This window comes from Pseudophryne corroboree, chromosome 3 (assembly GCF_028390025.1).
Source record: "Pseudophryne corroboree isolate aPseCor3 chromosome 3, aPseCor3.hap2, whole genome shotgun sequence".
Lineage (NCBI taxonomy): Eukaryota > Metazoa > Chordata > Amphibia > Anura > Myobatrachidae > Pseudophryne > Pseudophryne corroboree.
Window position 1 is genome coordinate 525,247,073 of NC_086446.1, and position 25,101 is coordinate 525,272,173.

Below are 25,101 nucleotides of genomic sequence, written 5' to 3' on the forward strand. Positions count from 1 at the left end.
TCTGCTTTACCAACGTCCCCCTCCGAAAGGGAGACGGTGTTGGAAGCCATTCACAAGCTGTACTCTCAGCAGGTGATAGTCAAGGTACCTCTTCTGCAACAAGGGAAGGGGTATTATTCCACTCTTTTTGTGGTACCGAAGCCGGATGGCTCGGTAAGGCCTATTCTAAATCTGAAGTCCTTGAACCTGTACATAAAGAAGTTCAAGTTCAAAATGGAGTCACTCAGAGCAGTGATAGCGAACCTGGAAGAGGGGGACTTTATGGTATCCTTGGACATCAAGGATGCGTATCTCCACGTTCCAATTTACCCCTCACACCAGGGGTACCTCAGGTTCGTTGTACAAAACTGTCACTATCAGTTTCAGACGCTGCCGTTCGGATTGTCCACGGCACCTCGGATCTTTACAAAGGTAATGGCCGAGATGATGATTCTTCTTCGAAGAAAAGGCGTATTAATTATCCCATACTTGGACGATCTCCTAATAAGGGCGAGGTCCAGAGAACAGCTAGAGATGGGATTAGCACTGTCTCAGGAAGTGCTAAAACAGCACGGGTGGATTCTGAATATTCCAAAATCCCAGTTAATGCCGACAACTCGTCTGCTGTTCCTAGGGATGATTCTGGACACGGTTCAGAAAAAGGTTTTTCTCCCGGAGGAAAAAGCCAAGGAGTTATCCGAGCTTGTCAGGAACCTCCTAAAACCAGGAAAGGTGTCTGTACATCAATGCACAAGAGTCCTGGGAAAAATGGTGGCTTCTTACGAAGCAATTCCATTCGGCAGATTCCACGCAAGAATTTTCCAAAGGGATCTGTTGAACAAATGGTCAGGGTCGCATCTTCAGATGCACCTGCGGATAACCCTGTCTCCAAGGACAAGGGTGTCTCTTCTGTGGTGGTTGCAGAGTGCTCATCTATTGGAGGGCCGCAGATTCGGCATACAGGATTGGATCCTGGTGACCACGGACGCCAGCCTGAGAGGCTGGGGAGCAGTCACACAAGGAAGAAACTTCCAGGGAGTATGGACGAGCCTGGAAACGTCTCTTCACATAAACATTCTGGAACTAAGAGCAATATACAATGCTCTAAGCCAGGCAGAACCTCTGCTTCAGGGAAAACCGGTGTTGATCCAGTCGGACAACATCACGGCAGTCGCCCATGTGAACAGATAGGGCGGCACAAGAAGCAGGAGTGCAATGGCAGAAGCTGCAAGGATTCTTCGCTGGGCAGAGAATCATGTGATAGCACTGTCAGCAGTGTTCATCCCGGGAGTGGACAACTGGGAAGCAGACTTCCTCAGCAGACACGATCTTCACCCGGGAGAGTGGGGACTTCATCCAGAAGTCTTCCACATGCTGGTAACCCGTTGGGAAAGACCAATGGTGGACATGATGGCGTCTCGCCTCAACAAAAAACTGGACAGGTATTGCGCCAGGTCAAGAGATCCGCAGGCAATAGCTGTGGACGCGCTGGTAACGCCTTGGGTGTACCAGTCGGTGTATGTGTTTCCTCCTCTGCCTCTCATACCAAAAGTATTGAGAATTATACGGCAAAGAGGCGTAAGAACGATACTAGTGGTTCCGGATTGGCCAAGAAGGACTTGGTACCCGGAACTTCAAGAGATGATCACGGAAGATCCGTGGCCTCTACCTCTAAGGAGGGACTTGCTTCAGCAGGGTCCCTGTCTGTTTCAAGACTTACCGCGGCTGCGTTTGACGGCATGGCGGTTGAACGCCGGATCCTAAAGGAAAAAGGCATGCCGGAAGAAGTCATTCCTACTTTGATTAAAGCAAGGAAGGAAGTAACCGTGCAACATTATCACCGAATTTGGCGAAAATATGTTGCGTGGTGCGAAGATCGGAGTGCTCCGACGGAGGAATTTCAACTGGGTCGATTCCTACATTTCCTGCAATCAGGATTGTCAATGGGTCTCAAATTGGGATCTATTAAGGTTCAAATTTCGGCCCTGTCGATTTTCTTTCAAAAAGAATTGGCTTCAGTCCCTGAAGTCCAGACCTTTGTTAAGGGAGTGCTGCATATACAGCCTCCTGTGGTGCCTCCAGTGGCACCGTGGGATCTCAATGTGGTTTTGGATTTCCTAAAATCTCATTGGTTTGAACCACTAAAAAAGGTGGATTTGAAATATCTCACATGGAAAGTGACCATGCTTCTAGCCCTGGCTTCTGCCAGGAGAGTGTCAGAATTGGCAGCTTTATCTTACAAAAGCCCATATCTGATTTTCCATTCGGACAGGGCAGAACTGCGGACTCGTCCGCATTTTCTCCCTAAGGTGGTGTCAGCATTTCATCTGAACCAGCCTATTGTAGTGCCTGGGGCTACAAGTGACTTGGAGGACTCCAAGTTACTGGACGTTGTCAGAGCATTAAAAATATATATTGCAAGGACAGCTGGAGTCAGAAAATCTGACTCGTTGTTTATATTGTATGCACCCAACAAGATGGGTGCTCCGGCGTCTAAGCAGACGATTGCTCGTTGGATCTGTAGCACAATCCAACTTGCACATTCTGTGGCAGGCCTGCCACAGCCTAAATCTGTAAAGGCCCACTCCACAAGGAAGGTGGGCTCATCTTGGGCGGCTGCCCGAGGGGTCTCGGCATTACAACTTTGCCGAGCAGCTACGTGGTCAGGGGAGAACACGTTTGTAAAATTTTACAAATTTGATACTCTGGCTAAGGAGGACCTGGAGTTCTCTCATTCGGTGCTGCAGAGTCATCCGCACTCTCCCGCCCGTTTGGGAGCTTTGGTATAATCCCCATGGTCCTTTCAGGAACCCCAGCATCCACTAGGACGATAGAGAAAATAAGATTTTACTTACCGATAAATCTATTTCTCGGAGTCCGTAGTGGATGCTGGGCGCCCATCCCAAGTGCGGATTATCTGCATAAATTGTACATAGTTATTGTTAACTAATTCGGGTTATTGTTGAAGGAAGCCATCTTTCAGAGGCTCCGCTGTTATCATACTGTTAACTGGGTTTAGATCACAAGTTGTACGGTGTGATTGGTGTGGCTGGTATGAGTCTTACCCGGGATTCAAAATCCTCCCTTATTGTGTACGCTCGTCCGGGCACAGTACCTAACTGGAGTCTGGAGGAGGGTCATAGGGGGAGGAGCCAGTGCACACCACCTGATCGGAAAAAGCTTTACTTTTTGTGCCCTGTCTCCTGCGGAGCCGCTATTCCCCATGGTCCTTTCAGGAACCCCAGCATCCACTACGGACTCCGAGAAATAGATTTATCGGTAAGTAAAATCTTATTTTCGGATGATTCTACTGATTCGGATGGGGAATATACTGATCCATCAGATGCTGATACCGCTGCTTCTGATGAAGATTCTTCAACACAGGTTGATGTTCCTGACCTAGTGGAGGTTATCAAGCTGATTCTTCAGATTGATGATGAGATTGACCCTTCTGATTCGTCTAAGAAACCTGATAAGTTCAAACATCAGAAGGTTACTAAATTAGTTTTACCACATTCTGACCATTTAATTGACATACGTAAGGAATCCTGGTCTTCTCCAGGAAAGACATTTTCTATGGCAGTATGGCCCGATTCTGGTACCTGAGGACGCTCCGCTATATACCCCCACAAACGTGCGCTTGCTCATGTCATGCAAGATGACACGGATACCGATTCTGACACCACAGACGGTAATGGGGATGTGTTGCAGGGGTCTGTCTCTCTTGCAAAGGGGGTGCAATTGATGATAGAGGCTATCAGAGATGTGTTGAAGAAAGCATGGGAAAACCTTGAGAAAAAATTCCAGATCCCTAAAAGGATCCAGGTGGCTTTTCCTTTCCCTGAGGAGTATAGAAAAAAATGGGAAAACCCGCTAATTGTTGATGCATCTATGTCCAGACTCTCAAAAAAGGTGGTTTTACCTGTTCCGGGATCTACCGCCTTAAAGGAGCCGGCTGATCGTAAAATTGATAATACACTTAAATCCATGTACACCGCTTTGGGGGCCATATTACGTCCCACTATTGTTAGTGCATGGATTGCAGAAGCTATAGTAAAGTGGTCAGGCACCTTAATTGAGGATTTGGATACAATGCATAAGGGTGATGTTGAATTGTTTTGCGTAACATTCACGACTCAGCTGGTTTTATGGTAGAATCCATGAAAGACCAGGGTTTCATGGCTGTGGGAATCTCTTCCATGTCTGTTTCAGCTTGTCGAGGACTGTGGCTGCGCCAGTGGTCGGCCGACGCGGAATCCAGGAAAAGTGTGGAGTCCCTACCCTACACCGGTCAGGCTCTCTTTGGGGAAGCTTTGGATGCGTGGATATCCACAGCTACAACGGGTAAGTCTCAGTTTCTTCCCTCAGCTGCACCTGCTCCGAAGAAATCTTTCTCTTCATCAGCATCACAGTCCTTTCGGCCTAACAAGCCTAGAAAGGCCAACCGTCCAATACCTTCTTTAGAGGAGGTCGAGTTAAATCCAAGAAACCTGCTGCTGCAGGTTCCAGGAACAAAAGACTGTTTCAAGTATGCCAAAGTCCTCCGCATGACGGTGGACTGCGCGGCCTGGAGGTGGGGCCAGTGGGAGCAAGACTCAGACAGTTCAGTCACATCTGGGTATTGTCCGGCCTGGATCCATGGGTGATAGATATTGTGTCCCAGGGATACAGGCTGGAATTTCAGGATCTCCCTCCTCACCGATTTTTCAAATCAGGCTTGCCAGTTCTACTGGCAGACAGGACTGTACTACAAGAGTCTGTCCAGAAGTTGGTGGAGGCACAGGTCATTGTGCCAGTTCCTCCTCATTTGCAAACCACAGGCTACTATTCGAACCTTTTTCGTGGTTCCGAAACCGGATGGTTCGGTCAGGCCCATTCTGAACCTAAAATCACTGAACCCCTTTCTAAAGGAGTTCAAGTTCAAAATGGAGTCTCTCCGGGCAGTGATACCAGGTGTAGAAGAGGGGGAATTCCTGGTATTCCTGGATATCAAGTATGCATACCTCCACATTCCGATTTTGCTGCCGCATCAGGCTTTTCTCCGTTTCGCATTACTGGACTGTCCTTTCCAGTTCCAAGCCCTGCCATTCGGCCTCTCAACAGCACCGAGGGTGTTCAACAAGGTGATGGCGGAAATTATGATTCTCCTCCGCAAACAAGTGGTGAACATCATTCCATATCTGGACGATCTGCTGATAAAGGCATCGTCCAAGGAGAAGCTGTTGCAGTCCATTGTTCTCACAACCCACCTACTCAGACTCCACGGTTGGATTCTGAACCTTCCAAAATCACATTTGGAACCAACCCAGAGGTTGTCTTTTCTGGGGATGATCCTCGACACAGAAGTGGAGAGGGTGTTTCTTCCGCAGGAAAAGGCGTTGGTGAAACAAACTGGTCCGGGATGTCCTGAAGCCAGCCTGGGTGTCGGTTCATCAATGCATTCGCCTTTTGGGAAAGGTGGTGGCCTCTTACGAGGCTCTCCAGTACAGGAGGTTCCATGCTCGGGCCTTCCAACTGGATCTCCTGGACAAGTGGTCAGGGTCTCATCTCCACATGCACCAGAGAATTTGTCTGTCACCAAAGACCAGGATTTCACTACTCTGGTGGCTCCAGTTGCCTCACCTTCTGGACGGCCGCAGGTTCGGGATTCAGGACTAGGTCCTTCTAACCACGGATGCGAGCCTTCGAAGCTGGGGCGCAGTCACTCTAGGGGAAACCTTCCAAGGAAGGTGGTCAAGTCTGGAAGCCGGCCTGCCGATCAACCTCCTGGAACTAAGAGCCATCTACAACGGTCTTTTTCAGGTGGCCCATCATCTGAGAGATCAGGCCATTCAAGTACAGTCGGACAATGTAACGACGGTGGCTTACTTAAACCGACAGGGCGGAACGAAGAGCAGAGTGGCAATGTCAGAGGTGACCAGAATCATCCTCTGGGCAGAAAGACACGTGTTGGCGCTCTCAGCAATCTTCATTCCGGGAGTGGACCACTGGGAAGCAGACTTCCTCAGCAGACACTATCTCCATCCAGGGGAGTGGGGTCTCCATCCGGAGGTGTTCAAGGAAATAACAGACCTTTGGGGGTTACCCCAAAATAGATATGATGGCCTCTCGTCTCAACAAGAAGCTTCAACGCTATTGTGCCAGGTCGAGGGACCCACAAGCAGTGGACGCCCTGGTATCTCCGTGGGTGTTCCAGTCGGTGTACGTGTTTCCACCACTTCCACTCATTCCAAGAGTTCTAAAGCTTGTAAGGAGAACAAGAGTTCAAGCGATCCTCATTGCTCCAGACTGGCCAAGGCGGGCTTGGTACGCAAACCTGAATTTCTTGCAGGAAGAGTCGAGGCCTCTTCCTCTTCGGGAGGACCTGCTGCAGCAGGGGCAGTCTGTCTATCAAGACTTACCACAACTACGTTTGACGGCATGGAAGTTGAGAGCCTGATACTTGCTCAGAAGGGCATTCCGTAGGTCATTCCTACACTGATACAGGCTAGGAAAGGGGTAACGTCTAAGCATTACCATCGTATTTCGAAGAAATATGTCTCTTGGTGTGAGTTCAAGAAGTTTCCTATGGTGGAGTTTCAACTGGGACGTTTCCTCCTCTTCCTGCAAGCAGGTGTAGATATGGGCCTGAGGTTGGGATCTGTGAAGGTCCAGATTTTGGCCCTGTCCATTTTCTTCCAGAAACAATTGGCTGCCCTCCCTGAGGTTCAGACCTTTTTAAAGGGAGTTCTGCACGTTCAACCTCCCTTTGTACTGCCTACGGCGCCTTGGGACCTTAACGTGGTGTTGCAGTTCCTCCAGTCGGACTGGTTTGAGCCTCTACAGGAGGTTGAGGTCAAATTTCTTACATGGAAGGCTGTCACCTTGTTGGCCTTAGCTTCTGCTAGACGTGTGTCCGACTTTGTCTTGTAAAACCCCTTACTTGATCTTCCATTAAGATAGAGCTGAGCTCTGGACACGTCAGCAGTTTCTTCCAAAGGTTGTGTTGGCATTTCATATCAACCAACCTATTGTGGTGCCAGTGGCTACTGACTCCTCAATTTCGTCAAAGTCCTTGGATGTTGTGAGGGCTTTGGGATTCTATGTGAAGAGGACTGCTCGTCACAGGAAATCGGACTCTGTTTGTCCTGTATGATCCCAAGAAAATTGGAAGCAGACTATAGCTCGCTGGATTAGATTCACTATCCAGTACGCTGATTCTACGGCAGGAGTGCCGTGTCCAAAATCTGTTTAGTCCCACTCTACTCGTAAAGTATGTTCTTCATGGGCGGCTGCTCGGGGTGTCTCGGCGTTACAACTTTGCCGAGCGGGAACTTGGTCCGGGTCGAACACGTTTGCAAAGTTCTACAAGTTCGATACTTTGGCCTCTGATGATCTGAAGTTCAGTCAATCACTTCTGCAGGAGCCTCAGCGCTCTCCCTCCCGTTCTGGGAGCTTTGGTACATTCCCATGGTACTAATGTGGACCCCACCATCCTCTAGGACGTAAGAGAAAATAGGATTTTGGTTACCTACCGGTAAGTCCTTTTCTCGTAGTCCGTAGAGGATGCTGGGCGTCCGCTCAGCGCTTTGTTTTCCTGCAATTGTATCTGGTTCAGTACAACTTTGTTTTTAGTTAAGTACTGCATTTTTACTTGGTAAGTAATGTTTTCAGCGGTTGCTGAGTTTTCAGGGTAAGTTGGTCTGATGTGCCTTGTATGTGTGAGCTGGTATGAATCTCTCCACTATCTGTGTTAAATCCTTCTCTCGAAGATGTCCATCTCCTCGGGCACAGTTTCTAGACTGAGTCTGGTAGGAGGGGCATAGAGGGAGGAGCCAGACCACACTCTCAAACTCTTAAAGTGCCAATGGCTCCTGGTGGACCCGTGTATACCCCATGGTACTAATGTGGACCCCAGCATCCTCTACGGACTACGAGAAAATAATTTACCGGTAGGTAACCAAAATCCTATTAGGCAATGCTTTTTGGGTCCAAGCTATAGAATGTATTGCATTCCGGAGGTTGGTACATTTGGGAAATGTGGCCAAAAGAAGTAACCCAAGTGCTTTCGTTTCATTGGACTGAATTCAAATGTTTTTACCTGCGGCAGCCAGCAGATAACACACAGTTGAGCTATTCATTTGTATTCATTAATTTGTAACTCCGTTCAGGCACGTTCAGCTACCAGGGGTGCGAGTTGAAATGTGTGAAAAGTGACCTGTTTGGGCGTCCAAACTGCACTCCCATATAGCACCCATTCGTTTATTCAGGTTTAGCCGCTGTACGCATCTAAACCCAACACTAATGGGCGCGATTAGCACGATAGGGGGAATCCATTGAATATAGCCCCTGCGATCTGCCGTCACTTTAAAGATGGGAGATCAGGGGGTGATTAATTTCGCCCTTTGTGTACCATTTCTGTTTTGTTCAATTGTGGCTTTGTTCAGGTGTCTGTTAACCGCCGCAGAGACATTTCTTCTCACTGCTTCCTTGGGTGGCGAGAGGAAACGTTCAAAAAGTCTGTGGTTTGGGTGCTCTAACCAGGACTTTAGATGGGAATAGCCGCTATTCGCGGCTAATCCCAGTCTATTTTGGATACTTTAAAAGTAATGGGCACACAATCAGAGCAACAATTGAATTGCCCGTTTGGGCAGCCAAAAAAACCCCCCATTTAAATTGCCCCCATTGTGTTGAGGGCAGAGTGTTGCCTTGTAATGGCAGTTTGCTTAGGAGGTCCAAAGGTGATCCTGGGTAGCAGCCAGACATAGGGGGTCATTCCGAGTTGTTCGCTCGCAAGCTGCTTTTACTGCCTACTGGGAGTGAATCTTAGCTTCTTAAAATTGCGAACGAAAGATTCGCAATATTGCGAAAATACATCTCTGTGCAGTTTCTGAGTAGCTCGAGACTTACTCGGCATCTGCGATCAGTTCAGTGCTTGTCGTTCCTGGTTTGACGTCCCAAACACACCCAGCGTTCGCCCAGACACTCCTCCGTTTCTCCAGCCACTCCCGCGTTTTTCCCAGAAACGGTAGCGTTTTTTCCCACACACCCATAAAACGGCCTGTTTCCGCCCAGAAACACCCACTTCCTGTCAATCACATTACGATCACCAGAACGAAGAAAAAACCGTGAGTAAAATTCCTAACTGCATAGCAAATTTACTTGGCGCAGTCGCAGTGCGGACATTGCGCATGCGCACTTAGCGGAAAATCGCTGCGATGCGGAAAAATTTACCGAGCGAACAACTCGGAATGACCTCCATAATCTCCTATAGGAATGCAGGCTATCTTGCTGACAGATCTACTTTAACACCTTCTGTTTAATCACGTAAAAGGCAAGTGCTTGTAAGTCATTGCAAATTACGGTTTAAGTACTTATTTTTTATATATTTATTTTTCAGTGCATTAGAATGAATGTTCCTTTTGTCGTATATGTGTTTGCTATTATTTTTGCCTATTTGAGAAAAGAAGAAAATGTATTTTGCTGATCGCTACCTGTTCTAAAATGCTGGCCATAGACTCCATGATAGTGTAGCCAACCATAAGTGACAGGGAGGAGGATGGGCTGGTAATCTGAGTGCCTCCATTCACTGCACGATATACGTAAGTGATCTCCATTCAGTGTCTGAAGTTGGCTGAATGACAGTCAGGAATATGGGACAGGTTTAACAACCATACGGTCCAGACCTTTAATAAACAGTTTTCAGGCTGTGGATGATTATTACTCTGCACCATACACAGAATAATAGGATTTTAATACCTACCGGTAAATCCGGTACCGGTAAATCCTAGTCTGTAGAGGATGCTGGGGTCACCATTAGAACCATGGGGTATAGACGGGATCCGCAGGAGACATGGGCACTTTAAGACTTTGAAAGGGTGTGAACGGGCTCCTCCCTCTATCCCCCTTCTCCAGACTCCAGTTATAGGAACTGTGCCCAGGGAGACGGACATTTCGAGGAAAGGATTTATTGTTAAACTAAGGTGAGATTCATACCAGCTCACACCTAAAGCATGCCGCACAACATGGCATTCAACAGAACACAGGCCAACGGCATGAACAATTGCAGCAACATGCTGACAATAAACCTAACACAACATATGTGTAACCAGAACTATTAACTGCAGATACAGTATGCACTGGGACGGGCGCCCAGCATCCTCTACGGACTAAGAGAAAAGGATTTACCGGTAGGTATTAAAATCCTATTTTCTCGTACGTCCTAGAAGATGCTGGGGTCACCATTAGAACCATGGGGTTATACCAAAGCTCTAGAACGGGCGGGAGAGTGCGGACGACTCTGCAGCACCGATTGACCGAACTTAAGGTCTTCATCGGCCAAGGTGTCAAACTTGTAGAACTTTGCAAAAGTGTTTGACCCCGACCAAGTAGCTGCTCGGCAAAGTTACAATGCCGAGACCCCCCCAGGCAGCCGCCCAGGATGAGCTCACCTTCCTAGTGGAATGGGCCTTCACTGATTCTGGTAATGGTAATCCAGCCGTGAAATGGGCCTGCTGAATCGTGTTACAGATCAACGCGCAATGGTCTGCTTGGAAGCAGTACACCCAACCTTGTTGGGAGCATACAGGACAAACGGAGCCTCTGTTTTCCTAATCTGAGCCGTTCTGGCGACATAAATCTTCAAAGCTCTGACCACATCCAGAGATTTTGACTCAACGAAGGCGTCAGTAGCCACAGGAACCACGATAGGTTGGTTTATGTGTAAAGAGGAAACCACCTTCGGTAAAAATTGCTGACGTGTCCTCAATTCAGCTCTCTCTTCATGGAAGATCAAATAAGGGCTCTTGTGAGACAAGGCCGCTAACTCAGACACCCGCCTTGCAGATGCCAAGGCCAACAGGATGACCACTTTCCAAGTGAGGAATTTTAACTTCACCTTCCGTAACGGTTCAAACCAATGTGATTGAAGGAACTGCAACACCACATTAAGATCCCATGGTGCCACTGGAGGCACAAAGGGAGGTTGGATGTGCAACACACCTTTCACGAAAGTCTGAACTTCTGGAATGGAGGCCAATTGTTTCTGAAAGAAAACCGATAAGGCTGAAATCTGAACCTTAATTGAGCCCAATTTTAGGCCCGCATCCACACCTGCTTGTAGAAAATGGAGAAACCGTCCTAGCTGAAACTCTTCCGTAGGAGCCTTCTTGGATTCACACCAAGAAACATATTTCCTCCCAAATACGGTGGTAATGTATGGACGTTACCCCTTTCCTGGCCTGAAGTGGTGTGGGAATGACTTCACTGGGAATACCCTTACGGGCTAGGATTTTGCGTTCAACCTCCACGCCGTCAAACGTAGCCGCGGTAAGTCCTGATACACACACGGCCCCTGTTGTAACAGGTCCTCGCGCAGAGGAAGAGGCCAGGGAGCTCCGATGAGTAATTCCTGAAGATCTGGATACCAAGCCCTCCTTGTCCAGTCTGGAACAATGAGGATCGCTCGGACCTTTGTTTTTCTTATGATCTTTAGAACTTTTGGAATGAGAGGAAGTGGAGGGAACACATACACTGACTGAAACACCCACGGTGTCACCAGAGCATCCACTGCAATCGCTTGAGGGTCCCTTGACCTGGAACAATATCTCTGAAGCTTCTTGTTGAGACCAGAAGCCATCATGTCCACTTGAGGAACTCCCCAATGACCTGTCACCTCTGCGAAGACTTTTTGGTGGAGTCCCCACTCTCCTGGATGGAGATCGTGTCTGCTTCCCAGTTGTCCACTCCTGGTATGAAGATTGCTGACAGAGCGCTTGTATACTTTTCCGCCCAGCGGAAAATACTTGTGGCTTCTGCAATCGCTGCTCTGCTTTTCGTTTCGCCCAGACGGTTTATGTACGCTACTGCTGTCACATTGTCCGACTGGATCAGTACAGGCAGACCTCGAAGAAGATGTTCCGCTTGTAGTAGGCCTTTGTAAATGGCCCTTAGCTCCAGAACATTTATGTGGAGACAAGCTTCCTGACTTGACCATCTTCCTTGGAAGTTTTCTCGCATTGTGATTGCCCCCCAACCTCGGAGGCTTGCATCCGTGGTCACTAGGATCCAGTCCTGTATCCCGAACCTGCGCCCCTCTAGGAGGTGAGAGCTGTGCAGCCACCACAGGAGTTATGCCCTGGTCTTGGAAGACAGGATTAACCTCTGGTGCATGTGTAGATGGGACCCGGACCACTTGTCCAACAGGTCCCACTGGAACACCCTGGCATGGAACCTGCCAAACTGAATGGCCTCGTAGGCCGCAACCATCTTCCCCAGCAACCGAATGCATTGATGGATTGACACTCTTGCTGGTTTCAGAATTTGTTTGACCAGACTCTGAAGTTCCAGAGCCTTTTCCACAGGAAGAAAGACTCTCTGTAGTTCTGTGTCCAATATCATTCCCAAAAACAACAACCACGTCGTCGGAATCAACTGTGATTTTGGCAAGTTTAGGAGCCAACCATGTTGTTGAAGAACTGTCATGGAGAGTGCAACGTTTCAGACCAACTGGTCCCTGGATCTCGCCTTTATCAGGAGATCGCCCAAGTATGGGATAATTGTGACTCCTTGCTTGCGAAGGAGAACCATCATCTCCGCCATCACTTTGGTCAAAATCCTCGGAGCCGTGGATAGACCAAACGGCAACGTTTGAAATTGGTAATGACAATCCTGAATTGCAAATCTCAGGTAAGCCTGATGTGGAGGATAAATGGGAACATGTAAATAGGCATCTTTTATGTCTACCGACACCATAAAATCCCCTTCCTCCAGACTGGAGATCACTGCTCGGAGAGATACCATCTTGAATTTGAATCTCTTTTTAGGTAGAAATTCAGGGATTTCAGGTTTAGGATTGGTCTGACCGAGCCGTCGGGCTTCGGGACCACAAACAGGCTCGAATAAAAACCTTCTCCCTGTTGTGACTGGGGAACCTTGACGATAACCTGATTTTGCCAAAATTTTTGTATTGCGTCGCAAACTACTTCCCTGCCCGGAAGAAAAGCTGGTAAGGCTGATTTGAAAAACTGGCGAGAGGGGATGTCTTGAAACTCCAGCTTGTATCCTTGGGATACTATTTGTAAAATCCAAGGGTCTAGGTTCGAACGAACCCAAAACTGACTGAAGAGTTTTAGACGGGCCCCCACCGGTGCGGACTCCCGCACAGGAGCCCCAACGTCATGCGGTGGAATTGGCAGAAGCCTGGGAGGACTTCTGCTCCTGGGAGCCTGACAAGGCTGGAGATCGTTTACCTCTTCCCCTTACTTTAGTAGCAAGGAAGGAAGAACCTCGGCCCTTTCTGACTTTATTGGGCCGAAAGGACTGCATCTGATAATGGTGCGGTTTCTTTTGTTGTGGAGGAACATAAGGTAAAAAGGATAACTTACCCGCCGTAGATACCAAATCATCAAGGCCGTCTCCAAATAAGGCCTTACCTTTTATATGGTTGAGGTTCCATACTTTTCTTGGAGTCAGCATCAGCATTCCATTGGTGAATCCACAACGCACACCTAGCTGAGACAGCCAATGGCATTGGCCTTTGATCCCAAAAGACCAATATCTCTCGCAGCTTCCTTAAGGTATGCTGCAGCGTCCTTAATGTAACCCAGCGTCAAGAGGATGCCATCCCTATCTAGGGTGTCTATATCAGATGACAAGTTATCTGCCCACTTTTCGATAGCACTACTTGCCCACGCAGACGCAATGACAGGTCTGAGTAGTGTACTTGTGGTCACATAAATGGACTTCAACGTATTTTCTTGTTTACGCTCCGCAGGATCCTTAAGGGCCGCCGTATCAGGTGACGGGAGAGCCACCTTTTTAGACAAACGAGACAAGGCCTTGTCCACGGTGGGGGGTGACTTACACTTTTCCCTATCCGTCGAGGGAAACTGATAAGCTGCCATAATTCTTTTGGGAATCTTAAACTTTCTGTCAGGACCTTCCCAAACTTTTTAAAATCGCGTGTTCAGTTCATGAGAGGGAGGAAATGTTATCTCAGGTTTCCTTTCTTTATACATACAGACCCTTTTATCAGGGATAGCTGGGTCCTCGGTGATATGTAATACATCTTTAACCGCCACAATCATGTACTGAATGCTTTTAGCCAATTTTGGGTCTAACCTGGAATCTCTATAGTCGACACTGGAATCAGTGTCCGTGTCGGTATCCGTGTCTGCCAACTGGGCCAACGTACGTTTTTGTGACCCTGAGGGGACCTGACTTTGGAATAACATATCTTCCACAGATTTCTTCCATGCCTGGGTCTGCGACTCAGACATATCTAGCCTCTTACTATCGCTGACTCGCAAAGCGGGAACGGCCAGCCCAAAAAACAAACGAGTGCACAACAATCCAGATAGGATACACATCCACTTGAGCACCTGTAAGAGGAATAAAAACACAAAAGTGAGACCCCCAAACGAATAAAGGAAAGTAAAGAAGTGAAAGACTGCCTAGGACAGCAAGAAAAATTCCTAGCAAGGGGGAGAGGCGGGCCGGGGAATCCCAACTTGACCAGAGGCAAAAACACAAACTTCCACCAGCCGGCAGAAACCTAACTAAAACTGGTGGTAAAACAAAAATTCCTCTGGAACCCCCACCTGTAAGGCGGTGGCGAGTAGCTAATCCCCAAGTTGGGAGGTGAGCTACTTACCGGAGACGAATATACCTCCTATAGGCACTGGACTTCCAATGGCCCAATGCCTTGATCTGTTCTACTGAGGCACCTGCCGCTGCAGCCGATGTGGCAGCACCTATTCGAAAATAATGCGTCCCAAACTCTTTTCGAGAGCAACCCGACCGCCTCTATACACCGCTTGAACACCCAGCCAAATTGAAAAAGGGTCATGGGGGATCCATCGGCATGTATCAACCATGCTCCCTTCACCGAGGGGCGATGATTCAAGTATCGCTTTGCCCAAACCACCGGACACGCCTCAGCCCTTGAGCAGGCCGGCATGGATACCCAGCGACCCCTTCCCAACTGGTCCATCTTTGACCGAATATGACAAAGGACTGCAAAAACGTGCAAAGAAAAACGTGTAAACAAAGTAGCGACGGGGAGTCCCGCTTAGAAGGTGCCCCTAACTCCGACACCCGAAAGGCCCCGTGATAATCTATCACGAATGCCACGCTAAACAGCAGGACCTCAAACTCAGAGCAACAAACCTCTGGTAAAGAAATTAGCAACCGCGCCAGCAACGACAGATCAATAGGCCTCCGAGCATCCGGAGGCACGGGGGCCAGTCTGGCCCAACCCTTCAACGCGTTCTGCACAGGAAAGCTCTTTGAAAGGTCCTCCATACCCTTCACCCTGAAAAAATGAAACATCCCCAGCAAGCGTTTTCACAACCATCGCCCTGGACCTCCCCGCAGCATATAAGCCCCACACGAACTCAAGAATAAGCGTCCTGCCGGTCTTACCATGGTTGTTGCTGCGAGCAGCGAATCGACGCCATTCAGCCCAAGCAGCTTGATAACTGCGCAAGGTCCCCGGGGCTATGGACCGATTAGCTAAACCCTCCAATCTGGCTTGATAACCTGCCAGACAGGAGATGGGTAAGACTCACCGAACTGGCAAGCAGATGGGACAAGCATGTGAAAACACAGCCAATCAAACCGCGACAACGCATCAGCAATGTCATTATTTACCCCCGACACATACCGCGCCTTAAACAGTATATTAAACTGCAGGCAATGGAGCACAAACTGGGACAGCAAACAAATCGCCGGCAGAGACGTTGCGTGCTGACGGTTGACCACGTGAACCATGCCCAGGTTATCACACCAAAAAACCACGCTGCGATTGCGCAAATAAGACCTCCAGAGTTCTAGCGAAACCATGATAGGGAAGAGCTCGAGCAAAAGGAGATCCCTCGTCAAGCCCCTGGCTACTCGCTCATCAGGCCAGGGAGCAGCGCACCACCGACCCTCAAAATATGATCCAAAGCCTGAAGATCCCACAGCGTCCGTGTACAGCTCGAGAACGCAGTTGGGCTGTACCAGTGACACCCAAATGCGTATTCCATTTAAATGCAGCCAGAAATTCCACCAAGACCCGAAGATCCCTTTTCAATTCCGCAGACAGTCTAATAAAATGATGCGGTCTCTGAACCCGTGCTGTAGCCTGCTCCAGTTTACAACTAAAAACACGCCCCATTGGAATTACCCTACACGCGAAGTTAAGAAGTCCTAACATCGATTGTGCCTGTCGTAAGGTAACTTTCTCGACCGCCAGAGCCCTGACATCCCGCAACTTGCTCACCTTCCCCTGCGGAAGACGGCTATCCCCTTCTAAGGCATCAATTTCGATCCCCAGAAAAGAGATAACCGGCGAGGGCCCTTCCGTCTTATCACGAGCAGCGGGCACGCCGAACTCCGCAAACAACGAAAGAGCCCCCGCCAAGAGATCCGCAAACGTGAGGAGCTTGGGTGGCCCACTAAAAGGAAATCATCCAAATAGTGGACCACACCTCGACCCCCTGAGAGGCGCAGGACGCACCAGTGCAGGAACGTGCTGAACCTCTCAAAATAGGAGCAACAAATAGAGCACCCCATGGGCAGGCATCTATCCAAATAGAAACCGTCCTCCAGTCAAAAACCCATGAACCGGAAAAATTACGGATGCAAAGGCAACAACCGTAAAGCGGACTCCATATCTATCTTGGCCCTAAGGGTCCCGACCCCGAAAGACCTGACCAAATCCAATGCCTCATCAAAGGACTGATAAGTCACCTGACACAAATCCGCAGGGATTGCATCGTTGACAGACCCCCCCCCCCCCCCCCCCCCCGAGGCCAAGACAGGTGCTGGATTAAACTAAATATTCCCAGGACCTTTTTTGGAACCACCCCCACCAGGGACAAAACCAAATCCGGCAGAGGGGGCTCCAAAAATGGGACGATCATCCTTCCAAGCCTAACTTCCTTCATGACTTTCTCCTGCAATACCAACGGATACTCCCTAGCAGAACGTAAATTCCGAGGTGAACCCATGCCCACAACACCCTCCACAGGAAGCCGAAAGCCATGAAGGAAACCATCCCGCAAAAACTCTGCATCAGCACGCCTGGAGTAGATGTCAAGCCAGCGCAACATAGCGGGCACATCAACTGGCGTGGGGGCTTTACTGTGCACTAAGGCCCTCATTCCGAGTTGATCGCTCGCTAGCTGCTTTTAGCAGCCGTGCAAACGCTAAGCCGCTGCCCTCTGGGAGTGTATCTTAACTTAGCAGAAGTGCGAACGAAAGGATCGCAGCGCTGCTACAAAAAAAGATTGTGCAGTAGCTCGAGACTTACTCCTAGCCAACGATCACTTCAGTCTGTTTAGTTCCTGTTTTGATGTCACAAACACGCCCTGCGTTCGCACAGCCACGCCTAAATTTCCCCAGCCACTCCTGCGTTTTTATTTGGCACGCCTGCGTTTTTACACACACTCCCCGAAAACGGTCAGTTACTACCCAGAAACACCCGCTTCCTGTCAATCACTCTGCGGTCAGCAGTGCGACTGAAAAGCGTCGCTAGAACTTGTGTGAAACTGCATCGTCTTTTGTGAAAGTAAGTCGCGCGTGCGCAGTGCGCACCATACGCATGCGCAGAAGTGCAGATTTTTGGCCTGATCGCTGCGCTGCGAACAACGGCAGCTAGCGATCAACTCGGAATGAGGGCCTAAGTCCCCTAGGTTGTCCACCTGCTGAGGGGCCACCCACACCAGGCCCGTGTCTACACTCCTTACTGGGGTGCTGCCCCGCAGCGCAGACATTTGGTGGCGAAAATGACACTTTGCCCCAAAGGATCATCGCCCATTATTGAAAGAAAAACATTTTCCCGTCTTACTGCCTGTCGCTGAAGGCGTGGCACTTTTTCCCGATGTTTTGCGGCGCTTAACACCCGACGGTTCAGCGTCATCCGACTGAGCATTTGTCGCGTCTAGCCAAACCTCTACATCCTTGGCCCCGAACCGCATGATTGACCGCCCATGCTGCTTGCGATAAAACTGCTCGTTGTACGGGCGCCAAACCTGACCCTTTTTTGACCAATACAACCCGTGTCTCAGGTGCAAGTAATGAGCCATGTTCATTTGCTCGTCTGGGCGTGTCCGCAGGTGGTAACATGCCATGAACACTCGAAATCCGCTCAACCAATGTAGAAGATTTATACGAATCGACGGTTTTGTCCTTTTTTGCCGCCTCCAACGCCTCACTTGCGTCCGACGTCCGTGAAAACATGTCGACGGACCGACCGACACGAATCCGCTCCCTTGCCCTAGGGCGGATCCCTCACATGACCGCCGTGTTCGCGCAGTGCACCGCCTCATCCGGGTCTTCCAACCCAGAAGAGCTAAAGCTGCTGGACCGACGCCTTCAGCGTTTTGAAGACCGCTTCTCATCGCTGGACGGCTCGGACGCCGACGACTCAGTAGATGAAGTGGTGGACTCCCCGCGGTGCTTCTTTCTGTACTGTCGACGACGCTTGCCCGACCCTTTAGCGGACCGCTGCTGGGAATCCCCTGACTTCGTAACCCGTGAGCTGGAGCCAGAGCTAGCCAAACCCCCAGAAGGTGCCCTCTCTACACCCCAATCTGCATCGGAAGTTGAACCAGACTCACCGGACCCTCCTGCTGCCTCCGCCACTCCAGACACCGCATGCTCATTTCCATCCCCAGTTTCCGGATTCACGGCAGGAACATCTGAAACGGAAGCAGACACAGCAGGTAGAAGAGCACCAGCACCCGCTGACTCTGCAACCACCACAGGAGCCGGCTGCCCGGCAACAGCACTCAAATTGATGCCCGTCCCTCCTTCATTCGCAACCGCCTCCAGACCTCCGCCCGGGGAGAGTGCCCCCTGAAATCCCGGCGCCAGAATCTGCACAAACTGTGCCGCCAGTGGAGCTAGCTGCACCCCTATTTGCTGCGCATCCAATGCGGGCTGCGTCACGGAGGGGTTTTGTGAACCCTGAGCCCCCGCCATTAATGGGGCCATAGCAAAAGCCAGCGCTGCCATTAAAGACGCCAGTGCTGAGGACCCAGCCCCCTCTGAGGGCAAGGAGGCCGGAGCCACAATTGCCGCTGATGCGCCGGAAACCGGGGAGGGGACGGGGAGCGGAGCCCCAGCAACCTGAGGGTCAGCAGTCAAGGCCCCAGTCATAACTTGCGCATAAGACTGCGCAGGCACACCCCCTCTACTATCAGGGAGCTGACCCCTGCCACCTACAGCACGCTGCCACCCTGCAGTCACCGCCTCACCCTCCCATGAGCCCCTAAGGGACTCAGAGCTGGAGCCCATCTCATAGCTCCGGGAGGAGTTGGAGGCAGCGGCGTAATGTGCGCCTGGCGGCGGCCAACTACTGGGCCAGCCGTCGAGCGCAAAGCAGCCTCACGTCCTGACAGGGACTCAGGGGCAGATGTATTAACCTGGAGAAGGCATAAGGAAGTGATAAACCAGTGATATGTGTAAGGTGATAAACGAACCAGCCAATCAGCTCCAATATGTAAATTAACAGTTAGGAGCTGATTGGCTGATGCATTATCACCTTTCACATATCACTGGTTTATCACTTCCTTATGCCTTCTCCAGGTTAATACATCTATCCCTCAGTGCTGGAGCCCCTGTCAGACGCGCTATTTGAGAGCGGGGAGGATGGATTTCCCCCTGTCTGTGCGCACGGCCCCAGCGGCGACAACCAGAATTGCTCGCCGGTGGCCGGACCCCCCCTGCGCCACGTCGATGCCTCGCCGGAGAGAGGGGAAAAAGGGGAGGCCTGCACTGGACGCCGCCCAGCCGCCGTGCTCCTAGATCTATGGACTCCCCCGCCGGCACCTCCGGTACAGAGCACAGAGAAATGTGAACTTGTGCCCGGCACCGGCTAGCAACAGAGCCGAGCGACACCCCCCCCAAATGGAATTGCTCCATTTACACCCTAGTGTTAGCCATAGGTTAAAACCATTGAATCTGCCCCAAAGTGTGTGTAGGTTTATACATGAGCAACTGCACGTGTCTAAAGTGTCACCACAATGAGTTTCCCACTTGCTGACCTCATTTCACATGCAAACTCTATGCAAAGTTTGCAGTTGTTGACTCGAGCAGTATGAAGAGAATTTCTTTGCATGTGTCATGACTGTGGATGAATTCTGGATCTCCCTCTATGATCTGAAGATCAAAGAAATGAGCAAGGAGTGGAAACACTTCTCCCAATCATTTTAAAAAGGTGCAGAAATATGCAGGGAAGGTCATGTTTTTTTGGGACTGTCATGGTGTAATCTTAAACCATTGTCTTCAGAAGGGTCAGACCATCACAGTGCTTACTATTGCACCCTTTTGCAGAAATATTGAGATGCCTTGAAAGAAAAACACTGTGGTATGATCAGTAAAGGCATTTGTCTTCTCGCTGACAATGCACCCTCACATTGTGCCCAAGCATCCACTGTGGAAGCAGACAGGAGTGCCTATGAATCAGTGGCTCTCGAGGCCGTTGCAGGACTTCTATAATAGGTTGAGCAAGATCAAGAAACAATGTGGCTCTGCAGGGCGACTACATGGAGAAGACTTAAGTTCCACATATGATATTTAGCTTTCTATCTCATTCTGTTCATGGCGATAATTGAAACTTTAGGATACCCCCTCGTATAAGTGTACTAAAATAGTTGACATTTTCTGTTAGCAATGTGCTGCTTGAGGCAGTGATGTGCTGTGTTCTGTCTGCAAGTGATGCTCGTGTTAACAGTTGGATGTTTTACAGATGGTAGTGTGAATGCTGGAAGCAGTTCAAATGCGTGGTTACGCTGGGAACTGTAAATTTGTTGGAAAATAATGCACAGCCATGTGATCTAATGGGGCCGATTCAATTGTTTTTCGGTGTCTAATTTTCCATCTAAACTGGACTTAAACGCTTTAACAATTGTCCCGATTCAATTGTGTTTGGTCACCAATGCACATAGTGCATTTTGCGTCCAAACAGACTGGGTTTAGCCACCTGAAACTGCTAAACCCGTCTAAATTCCCTGCTATGGGGGTCCATACTTCCGAATTTCCACACACATTTTTTTCTCACACCTCAGGATGCTGCAAAAAAGTGTTCCCCGCGGCTGCTGGGTTCCCGACCAGCAAAACAATTGAATTGCTGCAGCTGTGTGCCCTCTAGTGCTGCCCAACTACTTATCAGAATGTCTCCAAATTTTCAGCAGTGTGAAAAAATCATGATTTAAGGAAAATAAAAAAATAAAATATATATATATATATATATATATATATATTTTTATTTAAATTGGATTTAAAATACTGTAACTATTATTTAGTTTAAATGGCTTGAGATTGTCACCGTGAATCACGTCATGGCACAGCAAACTACACACACATCACACAAACTGCGAAAGGAAAGAAACGGCAATGATGTTAAAGTTACAGTAGTTGGCAATTGCCTTGCCTGATTTGTAAATCTGAATAAGCCTACACATTAGGTTTTTTTGAACGCATTAAAAAGAAACACAAGTTTTGCAGCTTTGTCAGTCCCTCCAGCGGTTTCTGCACCAAACCAAATGTTGAAAATATTCTTTCTACTGGAGCTGATACTGTGGAAGCTGTTAGCAATAGCTCTACTGCTACCATGATATTCTCATTACCAGCTACAGATTCTGATCCAATGTTAATTTTTCCACGAATCTATTGGTGCCACTGTGGACACAACATCGTGGTCAAACCGCATCCCCAAACAAGAGGTCATTAAACGGGGGTGTTTGTGCTTGGAACTTGACTAGTGCTGGTAGAGAGGTATTTGAATGTGGATTTTTTTGGGGGGGCAAACTTAAGAGCTTCTAACTTTTCATTTGCAGTTAGACAACTACCAGAGTAACGTGGGTCCTTCACGTAAGCCAGAAAATGTGCAGGTCCCAATACTTGATTAAAGCGGTCCAAAAATCTCTTTATGCTTGGTTTGTCCAGAATTAGGCCCAGATTTATCAAGTCTTGGAGACAGATCAATTGTACTGTGATAAAGTACTCAGCCAATCAGCTCCTATCTGCCATGTTACGGGCTGTGTTTGCAAAATGACAGGAGCTGATTGGTACTTTATCACCGTGCAGTTGATCACTCTCCAAGGCTTGATAAATCTGGGCCTTAATTCCTTTAAACCTATCCTATTTAAACTGATTAAAAACAATGATTTAAAAATAAATAAATTGTGATTTCAATTGGCAAACCCTGATTTTCAGTCTTAATGGGGTCGATTCAATCAGCACACTGTTAATAGCACCAGGAAGGAGGTCCCAGAGCTATTCAATTCAGCGCGCTGTTAAGTTGGACTACAGGATTTCAGCTCTAACCCTTCCTGAGGTATGAGCAGAAATTGGAATAAACCAGTGGCGCACTGCTATATTTGCCTTAGAGTGGCGCAAATAGCATCGTGGTGGGTCACTTAAGTCGGAGAATGCCCATTCTCGCGACTAAACACCCAGTTTATGGAGCAAGTACTGGCATTCTCTGACATGACAGCGCGTTGAATTGAGTAGCTCCTGTTTTTTTTTTTTTTTTGTTTTTTTTTTTTGGGGGGGGGGGGTTCTTTGTTAGTTTTTTTTAAACTAATTTGAAATTTGCTAGAATGTGCATTACTGGTAAAATTGTTTTACTTAAATGCTAATTCAGCTCCAGAATTATTGCAGAGATTTAGGTTGTTGAAAGTTCTTCAAAAAGGCCCTTTTTTGTTTTGTCGTGAATTTCCTTCCCATGGCCTCCATTAGGATGTACTGAAAGTTTTCGACATTCTTTTAAGTAGTTTTTGCTGTAGACTGCTTGGAATAGGTGAAAGACAAAGATAGGTGTATAGACAAACTGGGAATTCAATTGCTTTGAGCGTCTGATTTTCCTGACTAAACAGGATTGTTTAGACGCCCAATTAATTGTCACAATTAAACTGTTTGGGCACATATGCATGTGGCGTCCAAACAGGACCGGGTTTAGCCGCCTAAAATGGCTAAACTCCTCTAAAGTTCTGCTTTAGGCATCCAAGCTACTGTTTGGATACCCAAAGTGCTGAGTTTGTACACACTTTTTTTTTTTTTCTTTTTTCTCGCAACTCAGGAGGCTGCAAGAAAAAATGTGTCCTTCGTGGCTACTGGGTGCCTGAACGTCAGAACAGTTGACTTTCTGCCATTGGGCGCCATCTAGTGGCGGCAGCAATTTAAAACAGTTCAATCGGCCCAACTGTATATTTACAGTTTTTTTTTTTTTTTTGTCTGCGCTATATTTCTATTAATATGGGCTCTGAGTGCAGGCTGTTTGTTTACCCTTAGGGAAGAATTCAATTGTTTAATCACCCCCAATCTCCCATCTAAAGTGGTGGGAGATCATGGGGCGGTATTCAATTCTCCACAGTTATCTCGCTGATCTTGCCAATATCAGTCAGGTTTACCTCCCGGGATATCAGGGGGCCGGAGCGAGCAGGGGTGTTGGAAGCACTGAGCTCCACACAGATGTTCAGGTTGAGCTCCTTCATTAATGGCATCCAGCTCTCATCTTAAACCCACTGCTCCTTGATCCTACCTCACAGTCTTTGCCATCTCTGTCACCTTTGTTTGACTGCCCCTCCCATTCAGGGGTCGGTTCAATTGAATGCAGATTGAATAGCGCCAGGAGGGAACTCCCGCAGCCATTCAATTCAGCGCGATGTTATCCCCGATTTTAGAGGATTTCTTCTCTCACCCCTCTGGGGGTGCGAGCGGAAATTTGACAAAACTAGGTCCGCGATACTGTTTGTGCCCTAGCGCCGTGCAAACAGTATCGCCGCATGGCACTTTAGTCAGAGAATGCCCGTTCTTACGACTAAACACTGTGTGTAGTCTGCAAGTACAGGCATTCTCTGACATAGCACTGATTGAATTTAATCGATTCGAGAGCTCCTTACCAGTGCTATTCAATTCACTCTGAATTGAATCTATCCCTTAGATTGTAATCTCTTATAAGCAGGATCACTTCTCCCGACGGGATTGGCGAGCTGAAATGTGCGAAAAGTTACCTGTTTGGGCACCTAAATGCACTATTCATGATCACGCCCGTTAGTTTAGTCTGGTTTAGCTGCTTTTACCTGGTTAAACCAGACCCTATTGGCGTGATAACGAACATCAATTGAATACAGCTTCTGCGATATCCCGTCACTTTAGACGAGAGATCGGGCCACAATAACAATTGAATAGTGCCCTCTGTCTCTTACTTTTATTATCGTTTACTCCATACTTCCTACATTGGCACCTAACCTTTGGTTGCTGCCACCCTGCTACATATTTGGTTGGTATGATCGCTGATGCAGAAATGTCGGTTTTCTTATTTTTAAATTATTTTTGTACTTTGTAATGTGCTACAGAACCCTTGTGATTCCATGTAAATAAAAGATAATAAGTAATAAAGTGTGTATAAATGTTTTGTAACTTATGTGTGCCCTTAAGGTGCATACAGACGGTGAGATTTTGGCTAGCTTCGATTTTGACTGCGAGATTTTGACTATACTTTAGTACTAGATCGGTGATGGCTAACCTTGACACTCCATCTGTTGTTGAACTACACATCCCACCATGCCCTGCATCAGTTTTAGCATGGCAAAATAACAAAACTGTAGCAAGGCATGCTGGGATATGTAGTTCAAAAACAGCTGGAGTGTCAAGGTTAGCCATCACTGTACTAGATAGTCCTATTTGACTTGCCTGCACAGTCTAATTTAACCTTGCGATACCAACCCCGCGGGACCACGCATTGGGATTGCATTGGTATTCCAAGGTGGCTAACTCCTTGCGATTTGCACTAACTTTCCTTGCAGTTTTGACTATATAGTCAAAATCACTTGGTAATATCCCACCATGTGTACACATCTTTGCTTATCTATGTTTCCTGTCAGTGTCCTCCATCTGGGTTTGTTTAGTTTTTTCCTCAAAGCTATTTTATAGTGTACATTTTTATATTTTCTTTTTATTTAAGGGAAGAAGAAAAACCCACCTTTGCCCAGACTTAAAGTTTTTGAAGATACCAAGACCAGCCCACCAACGTAAGACTTGAACAAAATATAAATTTTTACTGTTTCTTTCTGGGGTTTGCATTGTTAAAGGAAATTGCAAAAAGATCTGAACCATGAAAATATATTTCCGTCCATCACTTAAAATGAA

At 48.1% G+C, this 25,101-nt stretch overlaps 1 protein-coding gene across 1 annotated transcript in view; it reads left to right on the forward strand.

The window, feature by feature from the left end:
* Positions 1-25,101, forward strand: part of MAP2K6 (mitogen-activated protein kinase kinase 6) — a 126,872-nt gene that overhangs the window by 41,332 nt on the left and 60,439 nt on the right. Inside the window, exon 2 of the mRNA XM_063961137.1 lies at positions 24,917-24,983. Coding sequence (XP_063817207.1) covers positions 24,917-24,983 — 67 coding nt within the window. The remainder of the gene's footprint in view (positions 1-24,916; positions 24,984-25,101) is intronic.